At 36.1% G+C, this 16,988-nt stretch overlaps 1 protein-coding gene across 3 annotated transcripts in view; it reads left to right on the forward strand.

Moving 5' to 3' along the window:
• The window catches only part of LOC136034944 (general transcription factor 3C polypeptide 1-like), a 136,030-nt gene extending 119,062 nt beyond the window's left edge, over positions 1 to 16,968 (forward strand). For 2 of the 3 annotated variants that reach the window (XM_065716482.1, XM_065716483.1), the window contains exons 23-26: positions 1,271 to 1,433; positions 4,787 to 4,973; positions 7,697 to 7,787; positions 14,911 to 16,968. In XM_065716482.1, the coding sequence (XP_065572554.1) occupies positions 1,271 to 1,433; positions 4,787 to 4,973; positions 7,697 to 7,787; positions 14,911 to 15,041 (572 nt within the window). In that variant the 3' untranslated portion in view covers positions 15,042 to 16,968. Of the gene's footprint in view, positions 1 to 1,270; positions 1,434 to 4,786; positions 4,974 to 7,696; positions 7,788 to 14,910 lie in introns of those variants that run through there. The other variant, XR_010619301.1, reaches the window with a different exon arrangement.
• Positions 16,969 to 16,988: the final 20 nt, after the last annotated feature.

The raw sequence follows: 16,988 nt of genomic DNA on the forward strand, positions 1-16,988 counted from the left end.
TTCCAAACGTAAAACTACCAGAAATCGCCATCAATAAATAAATGAAACTCAAAATGAACAGAAATTACATTAAATAAGCAAGTCAAACTCAAAAGGAGCAGAAGTTAACATACATAGGGCTGATGATCCCATGCCTTCTCAAGACAAGAACATAATTTGCACTTCGTTGAAAAAAAAAGAACGTTGATTGTCAATTTAATATACATTGTGATATTTATTCCTTAAGGTCTTAATAATTTTTGATTTATTAAAGTTAACAAAGTGAAAACAGTTGAAACTTATTCTGTTTCCTGTATTTAAAAAAAAACAATTACTAAAGAAACATGACGACGTGTGTTTTGACTAAAAATAAAAATGTTGATTGGCCCTGACGTAAAAATTGTTCTTTTGCTGCATCATTGCTTTTTTGTGCATGACCAGAAGTTAGTAGCATTTGTTAATATGCAAATTGGTTGGCATCAAAAGTTACAATCTCCTTGTATGGCAATAATTGTATGTTTTCTAATACTGATCTGTGATACTCTGAAAAGGAAAGAAGTGAAAAATCGCCATGTCTTCAGTCACAGACTAATGGAGAGGTAATTTCCTATTGTGGTTTTTCAAATGGGGATTTTGACTTTTGATTCCAATCAACTCATATGAGATCTATACTTTTCTTAGTGCGACTTTTACCAGTTTCAGAAAATATTGGCCTAGCCAATGTTTTTTAGTTAGGATGTCGAACGTAGCCTATATAGTAAGACCTAACAAGGAGCTATTAAAGTCAGCCAAAGTAAATGAAACGATTAAGTAGATATACAACTGTTGGGTGTTCATTTTGTGTCTGGCTTAAGCTTGTGGCTCAGTTAAGATTTTTGCATATGCGGTATTTTGTGTTTGAGTGACCTTATCAGTTTATTCATCTTTTTATATATCATAGTTTCTTTTGAGAAATATTTTGTTGTTGTTCCCCTTTGCATTTCTATTGACAATGTGTAGAAAAAAAATGAGATTAAAATAGTCCATTAGCATGGGGACAGGCATATTTCCATTGATAGACCGGATTTATGTGACTTTCCACAAATACAAACCACATAATAAAAAAGCTATTCCACTGACAATCTTTGCTTGAATTGGCACTGACGTCATCGTGTAGTTGTACTATAGCGTCATTTATGGTTATGACCTACGACTATGATATCATTCATCATGACGAGATAGGGTGATCCTTTGAGTTACCGTATCGTTAAAGTATGCAGAAACCAAAAATAAATTTTGCTTTCTTGTTTAGTTCTCACTTATCATCTGAAACGTCTGGATAGAGAGAAACTTCCTTCATTGAATCCAGAGAAAGGCAACCAAATATCTGATATTACCGAGCCTCCATCTAAAAGGAAGAGGTTGTCAAAGGAGGCCGTGGAGTCAGAGGAAAAACAGAAATCGACGCCATCACAGTACGTTCATGTGTCTTTTTTAAAGAACAAATTTTGCAGGTGTTTTATATATCTGTTGATTCTTTTGCTTAAAGGAATTAGCCAATCTGGGGAAATGTCTCCAGTAGGCACGTACGGAGCAGGGGCCTTGGGACCAATTCCCACTCGAAATGCTAAATTTTGATGAATATTTTGGCACTCTTTATTTAGAACAACATATGAAATTATTTGTTTTTATAATCCCCTCCCCCCTCGAAATAAATTTTTGTTTTGTGTCTGGTTACCATATAGTCATGCAGCACTGAACTGAGCTGTGCTTAACGTATTCTAGTTTAAGTGTTTCATGTCAATGGGAGCCGTGTGATTATGTTTGTCTTAGAAGTTAACTGCGTTAACCTGCCGAACAGGGTTGCCACCAGGTGAAAAATAGTCACTAGATTTTAGTGATTTAATAAGTGATTTTCTTCAATAATGTAGTGACTTCTGTGCTGATTTAGTGATTTTTTGTACGGGCAATTTGAAAAATCACTAGAGATAACGATACAACTTAAGGGGTGGCAACTCTGCCACAGAAGCTGTCTAGACAAACCTCTAGAACTCCTGCCAAACGCAAACTATTCCAGTTAATAAAGCTCTTTTCTTTTTGTTAATTCTTTCAGCTAATTTAATAATTCTTTTTCTTCCTGATCATTTAGTTTTTAACGATAAAATTGATTGGCTTCTAGTGGTGCCAGTGGGGGCTCACATTGGTGAGACTCTTTGTGAGACATTCAAACACCCCCATTCCATTAGTTTAATACATGGAATAAGAAATTCAATAGCTACTTCTTTGAATTTTGAAGATGTGACGAAATGATTCATGCCTCCATCGATTCTTAGAGTTCCAGGACTTTAGCCTCTTACTCTGGGAGTTTTAGGAGGTTCAGCGCCGACCCCCTTGGATTTTGAAGATAAGACCTAAAGGCAATTTGCAGTAGTCCCAGATTCAGAAAATAATGTCTTAACAACTCCGGATTCATTACCATAAAATTGCTAAATACAATGGAAATTCACATATATAGAAATGAAAGCCCGGGTAGCCCAGTTGATTCATCTCTGCTTGCCAATATGGGGCTTAGGCTCGGTCTCAGCCGCCCCGGAGCCCGGGAAGACAGTATCTGTGAAGATTTATAAATTACGGGATTTATAGTAATCTATCATAATGATTATTTATAAATAATCTTTTATCTGTTTATTATAAACGGCAATAGTACTTTTAGTCTAATAGACTATTTAAGTGAATTAGTGTTAAGTTCAGCTTTACAGTCCTGATACAATTCAGGGTTACTAGTTTCATAGACATACTTATTAATAGAAAGGTCTTATTGTAGGTTCTTTAGGTCTGAAAGGGTAGAATAAGGAGACATCGTAATAAAATCATATAAACATGCAAAATGTTTCCAAAAGTGGTACCTAATACAAATTTTTGACTAACATTTTTTTATTAATAATTTATTATTATTATTAATTAAATAATTTATTTATTATTATAATAAAATTATTATTTTTTTTTTGGAACGAAAATAATAACAAATAATCAATTATCATTGCTGATAACCAAATTCTAGAACACACCCTATACCTCTGACTACAAAATGATCTATAGTTTAAGATGCAGGGGATCCAATTAGTTTCAAAACTTCTAAACCAACTGCTTTCATGCAGGTCTTCCCATTAAAGAATTTTACTTACTTTACTTTTCCGGTGTTGCGAGATGGTTTAGTGTCTCCACTGTCATAAGCTCCTTCCTCTGTCCCTATCCCCAAAGGGGAAAACTCCGCTTTCGTGGCCTCATAGTGGTGTCGGGATGGACCTTCCACGAATTTTCTTAACATGAACGGTGATTCATGCAGTACTGCTGGGCGATCTTGACGAGTGGCGTCTCTCGCGGAAGTTATAACCTAGTAAATGCCGCAGCATTGTACTGGATTAATGGGTGCTTCTTCTGGGTTTTTCTTCTTTTTTTTGGCGTGTTTATGTTAAATAACCTTTTCCTAGATATGTTATTTATAATGTGTTGCCTCCTCATAGTAGGAGAGTAGCGCTAAGTAGACAAAATCCTGTAGTGACCAAGATGGGTCCAAGCTTGCGCAAAGCAACCATTCAACTAGAGGTCCCAGAGACTACCTTCTGCCCGATTCTAAGCCAGCTTAAGCGCTTTATGAAGACTTGACAAGAAGCTATTACTCGCGGATCTACGCCTGTGGAGCCCATTGCTTTTCTTGAGGCCATAACAGTTTCAATGATTTAAACGATACGAAAATTGTCACATGGAACGTTATGACTTTGAAAAATAGCTATTGTGTTGAGTTCTGACTGACAAATTCAGACGTTCTGATCTTGGCTCGTTAGAAGTTTCAGTAACGCATCTCTCGGCATTAGGAAAAATAAAAATAGGTGAAGTAGAATTCGTTTATTCCGGTTTGAAGGACAGGGGCGGGCAGGGAGCTTATAATAAGAAAGCTTTTAAGTCTTGCTTTATCTGGTAAGGTATTCTAACTGTAATTCTAGTTGTCCGCTGTACGACCAAAAAGTGAAAGGTATCAGTCATTGTGAATATGCCCCTGTAGAACTGACGGAGACTACAGTGACTCAGATCAATTCTACATACAGTTACTGGAACAAATAGACAAGATCCCAGATATAGTATTTGCACATAGTATTTTTTTTTGGGACTGTAATGTCCAAGCTGATGTTCATAAAGATAGATTACATCCTAGCTTAGTGTAGGCTAGAAGAAAAGTAATAATAGCTGGAGAAGCCCACTTTTAATGTGGTGTCATTCACATGAAAAATAATTTTGTTTAAATAAAGGCTCCAAAGTATTGTCAGCAGAAGAATGCAAGTCTGGCCCATAACCCACCAACATATAGCCATTACCCAAAGATGTGGCCTGTGTCCTACGTTGGGAATCACGGGGTTAGATCCACTACTTACAGTCGCTCTTACTATATCGTTGATGGTGTTTGCGAAATCGCCAGGTGTTTTAATTTTATTTATTAGTGGTTTTTTTTTGCAGGAAATATGCTGTTGTTTATGGCGGCTGAGCTAATAAATTAAAAGGCGTGGGGAATTCAGGGGATTTTTAGGCGATTTCTTTGAGGGGAGAAGACCGTGTAATAATTTAAAAATTACATTTGGGGTCCGTCCAAATGTAAGGCCTTCACGTTTTAGCTCATTTTTTTTTATTAAATTTACCTTGGCGAAGGGGCTTTCGGACTTTAAGGGATAGACTATTCCCCTTTTGTCTTTCCGCTTAAGGATAGTAGTATCTATATTGAATATTTCTTCCAGATTTCATTCGTAACGCATTCGTTTTTTTTTTTTTTTTTCAGTGACAAATTTTTCGTAATTCTTCGTCCATGGATTCGTGTTGATGGATCATTAAACCGTTCAGGATTGTCATTTATGCTTCTTTCAGTTTTGAGTCATGTTATTGATAGACCTGCAACAACTATGACTGAAATAGCTGAGAATTTTCTACCCTCTTTAGCCAACATCATTACATACGATTTGATTGAGGTAAGACAATACTGCTAATAGAGTTACAAACTGTGTGTAGCGCTAATGCACACGAGGTCAATGTACCGGTAAATAATCAGCATCTGAATTAATTTTTCCGTAATGACTACCCCCCAAGAAATTCTCGGGGTTTCACATTATTTTTAAAGACGTACAAGTGATTGAAAGGTCACTTTCTATTTTACAAATGTTATAGTATATTTTTGGATCAATTTTTCGAAAATGAAAAATCATGCGCAGCATAAGGTTTTATTTAAAGTCTGATGTATAAATCAATATTCCCCTGTGGCACAACAAAGGTACATATACAATATTGGGTGTTCCTATTTTCTCCATTTTGGAGTTTCCAAGCACATCAAATGTCACGCATTTCTCTTCGACTCCTCCTTGACTCGCGCGTGCGCAATGGCAAATTTTTTCTGCTGGCTGGTCGTACATGTTGGGGAATAGTTGAGAAAAGTCCACCGCTAATTCTTACGCTGACCACGTTTGGTTGTGGCGCTGTTATGTGTCCCAATTATTAAACAAACATGCAGTACTGTATATATATATATATATATATATATATATATATATATATATATATATATATATATATATATATATATATATATATATATATATATATATATATATATATATATATATATATATATATATATATATATATATGCCTTTACTGTGTCCCTGCCACTTCTCAAGCCTCGCTGAATTCGCATCGACTGATTTTCTCAAGAACACATGCGTTATTGCTGCAATTGGGCGTTCCCAGTTGTAGTCATTCCGCAAAGTTTGGGAATCAGTTATTCAAATTCAAAGATAGGGTAGGATTATAAACAGAACTATGCATTTAAATGGATCGAAATAATATAAAAAAACTGTCATGCAACGCTCATGAAGGCCGGTTCTGTAATGGCTGCTTGAAAAAAGCGGTCACATTTTCATTGTAAGTGAACCGAAATTAGCGACGATGTAATGTCTGCTCAGGAACCAAATGTCTATTTCGGCCCTTTTAACACTGTATGAAATTGCTTTTTCGGAAGGCGCTTTACTTGCAAGCAGTTTCTAACGAAGAATTGGACACTTCTTTATGGAGTTTTCTGACTAATGTTAGCTTGGCGTGAGTATTGGCCCAATATTTTTATAACATTCTCTGGATTGGTGAATCAGTACAACACACCGGTGGGTTTGTAAACCGTTACAATTGTCATTACTAGGGAGATGAAGATCCTCATATGATCTCAAAATTTTTTTGGATCAACCTGAGATAACAGTTGGATGTGGAATGACTTTGGTTAGGAGAGTGAGGCTTTTGTCTTTTCCTGCACCATAAAGGCTGAAAAGTGCCTCATTCTCCTGAGTCAGCAAAGCTGCAGTGTTGTCAGAACCTGGAAAAATATTGAAGGTTTGATTTTAGTACTCATTTTGCTCTCATTGCCCATGTAAGGCCGAGCACAATTTTCTTAGGTGATGATTAGAACAGTCATGATTTAACATCCTGTGACTTTTGGTTGGGCTGGTCAAAGAACTCTTGGTACAAAAGACCAGAAAACTAATTGGACGACTGCAAGAAGACATTTCTGTCGTCCTTCAAGAGTCCCCTCAAAATCTCCTTTAGGCTTATAAGCTCTTGGCCAGTGTTTGTTGCGTATATTGAGCTTTGGAACCTCACGTTACGCTTGCTCTTTTCATTTTCATTTTTGGAAAGATATTGATTCATATATGTGGTGTCCAGAAAATGAATACAAACATTAGATAATTGTAAATTTGGGGTTTTTTATAATTCAAACTATTTTAATTCAAACATTATAATTATAATTCAAAACATTAAAACAAACTAAACATTATAATTCAATTTTTTATCATAAAAAATTGTATGATCTCTTAGCTACAAACAAAATAATAAAAATATATGCTTTATTCTCCTAGGTAATTAAAATAGTCTAGAAAACTGATTTTGTTCTTTGAAAATTTTACGATCTTTATGTGGACATTGTCCACATAACTGACAAATTCCATTTTTTTTTCAACTAATGATCGTAAATAGATTTCATTCCATGTAGATTTCATATTTAATAGTAAACTATCAAATTTGTTTATGTGTGTGTGTTGAACTGATCATAAGGGTCACGATGAGACTTCGGTAGTGGTGATTCTGGCCTCCCTTGTGCTCGGGGCAAAATCTTGATTAGTACCCCTCTTCCCCTGTCTGCCACACCATTTCCAGGCCAAATTCTTACAGACTTTTCATTTGTTCAAAAAATTATTTCAAGTTTATTAATTAATTAATAATTTATGTTTTAATTATTTCTTGGTTTATTATTCTAATTATTTAATTGTTATTATCATAATCGAGACAGTCGCATATAATCGCGTATAAACAAGTGTTTCAGAGTATGCAAGTTGTAGTGGCGTTTCAAATACCAAACACCAGCTGCAAATTTTAAAGGTAAAATTTGCAGTCAATTGATCGCTGATTAATTAAACGCTAATTAGTCTAATAGCTGTTTTTAAACCACTACTCGTATACATTAGAGTATACGATCTATTTGCAATTTGATTTATTCTTATAAGCTGCATAGCTTTCTATTATAACATTGTCCAACTGACACATTCCACTTTTTTTCAACTAATGATTGTAGACAGATTTCATTCCCTGTCGATTCCATATTTAATAATAATGGACTGAATGAAAGCTATTGTACATATCTTTTTTTGTGTAGATACTTGAAGAGATGCATTGTGTCACGAGATATGTTGTCATGAAACAGCCAGTCTCTCTCTTTTCCAAAAGAAGTTTGATCTATGAAATTCGTGAGTATTTTCCTTTACTGCTTCAGTTAAAACTTTCAATGTATTTAGCATGTATGAATATATTCACTTATTATTTGAGGCCACTCAATTTTCTTTGCTAATAAGAGAATTTTATTTTCTCTATATTTTAACGCGTATAATTGGCTTGTCTTTTTAAAGTGAACCAAATAGGAGAGAATCCTTAGAAAATCGAATACTTAATTAAAGGGGATCTTTCATGGTTCAATATGGACATAATTGGGATTACAAATTACGGGAGCTACGAACAGAGGAGCGTTACACAGGTGAACTAGAAAAAATAATCCGAAACTAGTTTTTATAGGATTTGAGTAGAAATAAAATTAGGATTTTAATTAAAGGTCTAAGTTTCTTTTGATCCAGTCTGAAATTTCTTGATGATATGCAAATTCTTTTGTTCTAGCTCTTTCTCTGGATAGAGTGTATTAGGCTACATTGATTTGTTGGATATGTGCCTGTTCCGTAAATATACCCAAATATACGTCTGTCGCCTTTTGGCAAAAGAGGCTCTTGATCATTGACTCGTGTAAACTTCAATGAAAAAAAGAAATGATGAATAAAAGGTATTTTTAGTCAACTTTATGATCTTGCTTAGCAAGGCTAGTTGGCGCTTGTTAATTTGTTTAGTTTTTTCTCAGAGACAAATTTATATGTTCCCTCATCTCAATTTTGTATTCTTATTCCTTTGAGGGTGCGGCTCGGGTTGATTTGAAACAGCGTTTAACCGAATGAGCAAATCTTGAATGCTCATTGACCCAAAATTCGACTATACTTGCAGCAAAATTGTATCTGTTGTAAGATATGAACAAAAAATGATTTGTTAGCTCGATTTTGTCCTTTAGAGCCGAACTCAAGGTCAGTATCACTGATATCCACCAAGGAATCCAGATTCGCAAGAACTTGAATGGAATAAAATGGAACTTGGATCATATTTTACTGATGTGAGAATTAATGTCCTATTTAAATGATCTTTTGTCTTATATTAAAAAGGCGGGGTTGTCTAATATAACATTATCTTTCTTGGTTTACATGATGCGAATACCGCTAGTGAAAGCTGTAAGGAGGAAGAGGATATTGAGGCTTGATTTATAAAGATTGTTGAATAGAACTTCTCTGTACCGAATATTTTAAGGTTTCTGAGGACAGGTTTAGAGCTGGAAAAAAAAAAAAAAATTAAGTTTGGCCTAGTGTCTACCTCTTTTTCACTTTAAACTTATGAAAAGCTTTTCTAAGATTTTAGCCGCATCTAAACCGTTTTTTCTCTTTCTTTTGTTTTATTACATATTTTTATAGAATCTTTCAAAAATCTTTCGTTGATTTAGGTTGTATATCCGCTCCCGGATATTTTCCCAGTTAAGGAAAAATTTTTGAGGACAGGTTTTAAAGCTGAAAAAAAAAAAATCAAGTCTGACCGAGTGTCTGCCTCTTTTTATGGCACTTGGTATTAACCAAGTGGCATATAGCAATCGCAAATTCTGGCAGTCTGTCGGTCCTGGTTTTGCTACTTTAGGCACTTCCAGGTAAGCTAGGGCGGTAAAATTTGGCAGGCGTATCAGGGACCGGACCAGATTAAATTAGAAATAGTCGTTTTCCCGATTTGACCATCTGGGGGGGAGTGGGGGGCCGGTTAATTCGGAAAAAATAGAAAAAATGAAGTATTTTTAACTTACGAACGGTTGATCAGATCTTAATGAAATTTGAAGTTTGGAAGTTGGGAGGGGGAAATCTAAAATCTTGGAAAACACTTAGAGTGAAGGGATCGGGATGAAACTTGGTGGGGAAAAATAAGCACAAGTCCTAAATACATGATTGGCCTAACCGGAACGGATCCGCTCTCTTTTGGGTAGTTGGGGGGGGGGGGTTAATTCTGAAAAATTAGAAAAAATGAGGTATTTTTAACTTACGAACGGTTGATCAGATCTTAATGAAATTAGACATTTGGAAGGATATCGTGTCTCAGAGCTATTATTTTAAATCCCGACCGGATCTGGTGACATTGGGGGGGAGTTAGGAGGGGGAAACCTAAAATCTTGGAAAACACTTAGAGTGAAGGGATCGGGATGAAACTTGGTGGGAAAAAATAAGCACAAGTCCTAGATAACATGATTGACCTAACCGGAACGGATCCGTTCTCTTTGGGTAGTTGGGGGGGGTTTAATTCTGAAAGATTAGAAAAAATGAGGTATTTTTAACTTACGAACGGGTGATCGGATCTCAATGAAATTTGATATTTAGAAGGATATCGTGTCTCAAAGCTCTTATTTTAAATCCCGACCGGATCTGGTGACATTGGGGGGAGTTTGGGGAGGGGGAATCTAAAATCATGGAAAACGCTTAGATTGGAGGGATCGGGATGAAACTTGGTGGAAAAAATAAGCAGAAGTCTTAGATACGTGATTGACATAATTGGAACGGATCTGCTCTATTGGGGGGGGGGGGGGTGTTAATTCTGAAAAATTAGAAAAAATGACGTATTTTTAACTTACGAAGGAGTGATCGGATCTTCATGAAACTTCATATTTAGAAGGACCTCGTAACTCAGATCTCTTATTTTAAATCTCAACTGGATCCAGCGTCATTGGGGGGCAGTTGGGGGGCGGAAATCTTAGAAAATACTTAAAGAGGAGAGATCAGGATGAAACTGGATGGGAAGAATTTCCCAAATTCGACCATCTGGGGGGGGAGGCGGCTAAAGGGAGAGAAAAATTAGAAAAAATGAGGTATTTATAACTTACGAGTGGGTGATTGGATCTTAATGAATTTTGATATTTAGAAGGACATTGTGACTCAGAGATCTTATTTTAAATCCTGACCGGTATTAAGCCTCTGATTTTCCTTTTAAATCGATCTGTTGATTCTTAGAATTTTGTTGGCGCTCATACCTTTTGAGCTCTTGGCTCTTCTTGCCTCGTTTCAAGTGCCATATGAGCTCTTAGCTCTTGTTCACTTTAAACTTATGAAAAGCATTCCTAAGATTTTAGCCGCTTCTAAACCGTTTTTTTTTCTCTTTCTTTTGTTTTATTACATATTTTTATAGAATATTTCAAAATTCTTTTGATGATTAAGGCTGTATGTCCGCTCCCGAATATTTTCTCAGTTAAGGAAAGGTTTTTGAGGACAGGTTTTAAAGCTGAAAAAAAAGAAAAAATCAAGTTTGGCCTAATGTCTGCATCTTTTTCACTTTAAACTTATGAAAAGCTTTCCTAAGATTTTAGCCTTATCTAAACCGGTTTTTATGGCATTTGGTATTAACCAAGTGACATATCGCAAATTCTGTCGGTCTGTCTCTCTGTCTGTCTGTTTGTCGATCCCGGTTTTGCTAGTTTAACACTTCCAGATAAACTAGGACGATGAAATTTGGCAGGCGTATCATTGACCAGACTTGTTAAATTATATATAGTCGTTTCCCAGATTCGACCATCTGGAAAAATTAGAAATGATGAGGTTTTTTAACTTTCGAACGGGTGATCGGATCTTAATTAATTTTGGTATTTAGAAGGATATCATGTCTCAGAGCTCTTATTTTAAATCCCGACCGGATCCGGTGACATTGGGGGGAATTGGAGAGGGAAACCTAAAATCTTGGAAAACGATTAGAGTGGAGGGATCGGGATGAAACTTGGTGGAAAATTAATTACAAGCCCTAGATGCGTGATTGACATAACCGGAACGGATCCGCTCTCTTTGGGGGAGTTGGGGGGAGGTCTAATTCTGAAAAATTAGAAAAAATAAGGTATTTTTAACTAACGAAGGAGTGATCGGATCTTAATGAAATTTCATATTTAGAAGTACCTCGTAACTCAGATCTCTTATTTTAAAACCCGATCGGATCCAGTGTTATTGGGGGGAGTTGGGAGGGGGACCAGAAATCTTGGAAAAGGGTTAGAGTGGAAATGTCAGGCTGAAACTTGGTGGGAAGAATAAGCACAATTCCAAGATACGTGACTGACATAACCGGACCAGATCCGCTCTCTTTGGGGGAGTTGGGGGAGAGGGTGTTAATTCGGAAAAATTAGAAAAAAATGAGTTATTTGTAACTTACGAACGGGTAATCAGATATTAATGAAATTGATATTTAGAAGTATCTTGTGCTTCAAAGCTCTCATTTTAAATCCCGACCAAAACCGGTGACATTGTGGGAGTTTAAGGGGGAAACTGGAAATCTTGGAAAACGTGAAAATTGAGATATCTTTATCTTACGAATGGATAATTTGATCTTAATGAAACTTGATATAGAAAGACCTTATGTCTCAGATGCTCCATATTTAATTAGAATCGGATCCGGGACATAGGGGGTTGGAGGAGGGAAACAGAAAACTTGGAAATCTTGGAAAACGCTTAGAGTGGAGAGATTGGGATGAAACTTGATGGAAAGAATAAGCACAAGTTCTAGATACGTGATTGACATAAATGGAGCGGATCCTTTCGCTTTTGGGGAGTGGGGGGGGGGGTGTTAATGCGGAAAAATAGAAAAATTGAGGTATTTTTAGCTTAAGAACGGGTGACCAGATCTTAATGAAATTTGATATTTAGAAGGAATCCATGTCTCAGAGCTCTTATTTTAAATCCCGACCAGATCTGGTGAATTGCAGGGAGTTGGAGGGGGAAACCGGAAATCTTGGAAAACGCTTAGAGTGGAGAGATCGGGATGAAACTTGGTGGGTAGAATAAGTAAATGTCGTAGATACGTGATTGACGTAACTGGACTGGATCCGCTCTCTTTGGGGGAGTTAAGGGGGTCCAGTGCTTTGGCGAGTTTGGTGCTTCTGGATGTGCTAGGACGCTGAAATTTGATAGGCGTGTCAGGAACATGCACAAATTGACGTGATAAAGTTGTTTTTCCCGATTGGACCATCTGGGGGGGGGGGGGGGGCTGAAAGGAGAGGAAAAATTAGATAAACTGAGGTATTTTTAACTTACGAGTGGGTGATCGGATCTTAATTAATCTAGAAGGGCCTTGTGTCTCAGAGCTCTTATTTCAAATCCCGACCGGCATTAAGCCTCTTATTTTCCTTTGAAATCAATCTATTGATTCTTAGAATTTTGCTAGAGCTCATGCCATATGAAGTCTTGGCTGTTGGCTCTTCCGACCCCGTCAAAAGTTCCAAATGAGCTCTTAGCTCTTGTTTTTTTCTCTTTGTTTTGTTCTTTTACATATTTTTATAGAATCTTTCAAAAATATTTCGTTGATTTAGGCTGTATATCCGCTCCCGAATATTTTTCCCAGTTAAGGAAAGGTTTTGAAGCTGAAAAAAAAATCAAGTTTGGCCTAGTGTCGGCCTCTTTTTCACTTTAAATTTATGAAAAGCATTCCTAAGATTTTAGCCGCATCTAAACCGTTTTTTTCTCTTTCTTTTGTTTTATTATATATTTTTGTAGAATCTTTCAAAAATCTTTCATTGATTTAGGCTGTATATCCGCTCCCGAATATTTTCCCAGTTAAGGAAAGGTTTTTGAGAACAGGTTTTCAAGCTGAAAAAAAAAAAAAAAATCAAGTTTGCCCTATTGTCTGCCTTTTTTTTTCACTTTAAATTTATGAAAAGCTTTCCTAAGATTTTAGCCGCATCTAAACCGTTTTTTTTTTTTCTCTGTCTTTTGTTTTGTTACTTATTTTTATAGAATCTTTCAAAAATCTTTCGTTTATTTAGGCTGTATATCCGCTCCCGAATATTTTCCCAGTTAAGGAAAGGTTTTTGAGGACAGGTTTTGAAGCTGAAAACAAAAAATCAAGTTTGGCCTATTGTCTGCCTCTTTTTCAGTTTAAACTTATGAAAATCTTTCCTAAAATTTGAGCCGCATATAAACCGTTTTTTTTTCTCTTCATTTTGTTTTATTACATTTTTTTTTTTATAAAATCTTTTCAAAATCTTTCGTTGATTTAGGTTGTATATCCGCTCCCGAATATTTTCCCAGTTAAGGACAGGTTTTTGAGGACAGGTTTTAAAGCTGAAAAAAAAATCATGTTCGGCCTAGTGTTTGCCTCTTTTTCACTTTAAACTTATGAAAAGCTATCCTTAGATTTTAGCCGCATCTAGATTGGTTTTTATGGCACTTGGTAGTTACCAAGTGACATGTAGCGATCGCAAATTTTGTCGGTCTTTCGGTCTGTCTGTCGGTCCCGGTTCTGCTAGTTTAGTCACTTTCACATAAGCTAGGATGATAACATTTGGCAGGTGTATCAGGGACCAGACCAGATTAAATTAGAAATAGTCGTTTCCCGATTTGATCATCTGGAACGTGATTGACATAATTGGGACGGATAAGCTCTGTTTGGTGGAGTTTGTGGTGTTAATTCGGAAAAATTGAGATATTTTTAACTTGAGATATTTTTCTCTTTGGGGGAGTTAGGGGGGTCCAGTGCTTTGGCGAGTTTGGTGCTTCTGGACGTGCTAGGACAATGAAAATTGGTAGGTGTGTCAGGGACCTGTACAAATTGACTTGATAAAGTCGTTTTCCCCGATTCGACCATCTGAGGGGCTGAAGGGAGAGGAAAGATTAGAAAAATTAGGTATTTTTAGCTTAGGAGTGGGTGATCAGACCTTCATGAATTTTGATATTTAGAAGGACCTCGTGTCTCAGAGCTCTTATTTTAAATCCCGACCGGCCTTAAGCCTCTGATTTTCCGTTTAAATCAATCTATTGATTCTTAGAACTGTGCTAAAGCTCATGCCATATGAGCTCTTGGCTCTTCCGGCCTCGTCACAAGTGCCATGTGAGTTCTTAGTACTTGTTCTCCTCTTTCCTTCGTTTTATTGCATATTTTTATAGAATCTTTCGTTTAGAAAAATCTCTCGTTGATTTAGGCTGTATATCCGCTCCCGAATATCTTCCCAGTTAAGGAAAGCCCATTTTCCCTGCTTTTGTAAAAAAAAAATAACTTCTTGATTCTGTTTTTGCAAGCTGCAATCGAAGTTCATAAAAAAAAACAGCAAAAACTGGCTATTTTATTTTATTGAACAATAATATAGAAATTATTTTAATCGAAAACTAGGGTAGGGGTTTAAAGCACCATCTACTTTGCATACATACCTACTGGGATATATTTCATGTCTAGCCGAGTCTGTCTTATATATTATTAACTTTAAATTTTTTTTTTTTTTTTTAGGTCCTGCGCATGAATTGGACCTGGAGAATGAAGTACGTGTTGAAGCAACGCCAGAATCAGCCGTCAAGCTTGCTTTACTCATGCATGGCTCCTTTAGTTCTCACACAAATTATAAATGTCCTTGCCATTAAAATTCATTGTTGGATTAGATTGGAGTGAAAATATCTAACTTTGCACGTGCATTTGGATAATTTTTGTTGAAAAACAATGAGTGATTTTAAAAATTTTTCCCTTTTTCGGTGTTCAGGTACGTTCAGACATGCTTGTCTGTAAAATGGTCACTCTTGAAAAGGAACTGTGAGTGTTCAACTTAGAAACACCACTCAACCCCCCAGAAGATACCTTCTCTTTCTGGTTATATCACTTTTATTTGGAAGGAAGGGGACTATAAAGAATTGACTCAGAAATGTAACTTTCCAACTTTAAAATCTGTACTGGTGTAGTTTCTGTGACTTATTTGATTTTTTTTTTTTGTTAGTTATTTTTTCGCCCGGCAGATTTGTAATACAAGTGAAAATTACCACAGTGAACCAACGTCAAGGAGATGGGACCCCCCCCCCCCCCTTCGACAAGACATCTGTTTTCGAGACTGGAAGAGCGTGTGTTATGTGTCTGAACTTTACTATTGTATTGAGCCATATTTTCTCAGAGTATGTTCATAAAGCTAACAAATTTAGAATATCCGGATACCGTAAGATTTTGACCGCTGAGATGTAGCTAGAGTAATCCAGATTCTAGATCTCAACCTTGAATTTTTTTTTTTTTTTTTTTTTTTGCAGACTCGTCGGTACGTATCCTTGGGTTACAGTTTGAAAGAAGGCCTTCTCCAAATTATTTTCCTTTTTACCAAAATTTCAAAATAATTGGGAATCAAACCTCTTCAGGCAGTTTTCAGAGATTGCCTGCATTGCGAGTTCATTTGTAGCCTCTAATCCCTGAAAAATACTATAACCACATTTAACGGCAAAAGTAGGATGGCCCATGATAGGATTGTTTAAGGCCAAATAATGTATCCAATACGTGATTTATAGTTTGGTTACGTTCAGGGGCAGATGCAGAATTTATGTCGGGGGCACGTGCCCCACCCCCCTCCTAGTTAGGTTACACCTTCGAATGTAATTTTTATCGAATTAAATAGGAAGATAGAAAAAAAAACAATTGGAAACCCCTGGTCTTTTAGGTTGAAGTTTTATTAGGTCCTTCCCGGTTAATGTCTTTCATATTTGAGGTTTTCAAACACATAAAATTAATTAAAGAACCAAGGAAAAAGATGGAAGAATAATAAACTAAAGATCGAAAAATATTATTAAATTCCTAATCGACCTAAAAGTTGCGTTGTAAATTCCTGACGAAAATCTTTGGATAAGGGATACGGACTCTATTTCAAGTTACATGGGGCTAATTTTATAGCATGTATAATTGGGGTCTGGCGATCATAATTTTCCTATGCCTAAAAGTGAACAATTATGCAACATTGTTTTGGCCTTTGGATTTATTAAGGATTTAGCCGGGGTATTACAATTGCATTGGACTTTATCTAATCCGGGCATCAATTAAAGCCAAAGATAACTAATTTGATTCTTCACAAGACCTTTGCATTAACAACTTTGCCTAAAAAACATACAACGATTCACAAGAAAACTGAAGGGTCGAAGGCAGGTTACTTAACTGATATCACACTCCTTAAAACTAGTTTTTAGTCTCAGCGGGCAACGGTTAACCCCATTAATCCTTAGGTAGGGGTGGAACAAAGGGAGGTTAAATTTGTGAAATGTTCAAATACGACATGTAGTATGCCAAACAAAAGGAAAACTTTGCCTGACCTTGAATATGACCCTTATTTCACATTAAGAATTAAACTCTGTTGCCTGATTCTAGTCTCTTATCATTACTAGTTAATGAACGAGTTACTAAACTATTTTGAGATAGATGTTTCATTTAAAGCCTAATCTGGTAGTATTTTGTATTTCCATTCTCGAAACTGGTTTTTTAATTAATTATACTGTTTTGCTATGTTTTTGTATGGTTGTTCTTAAATATATTGTTCTTTAAACTTTATTTATTTATTTTTTCTCACT

Source organism: Artemia franciscana, chromosome 13 (genome assembly GCF_032884065.1).
Source record: "Artemia franciscana chromosome 13, ASM3288406v1, whole genome shotgun sequence".
In the NCBI taxonomy this organism is placed as follows: domain Eukaryota; kingdom Metazoa; phylum Arthropoda; class Branchiopoda; order Anostraca; family Artemiidae; genus Artemia; species Artemia franciscana.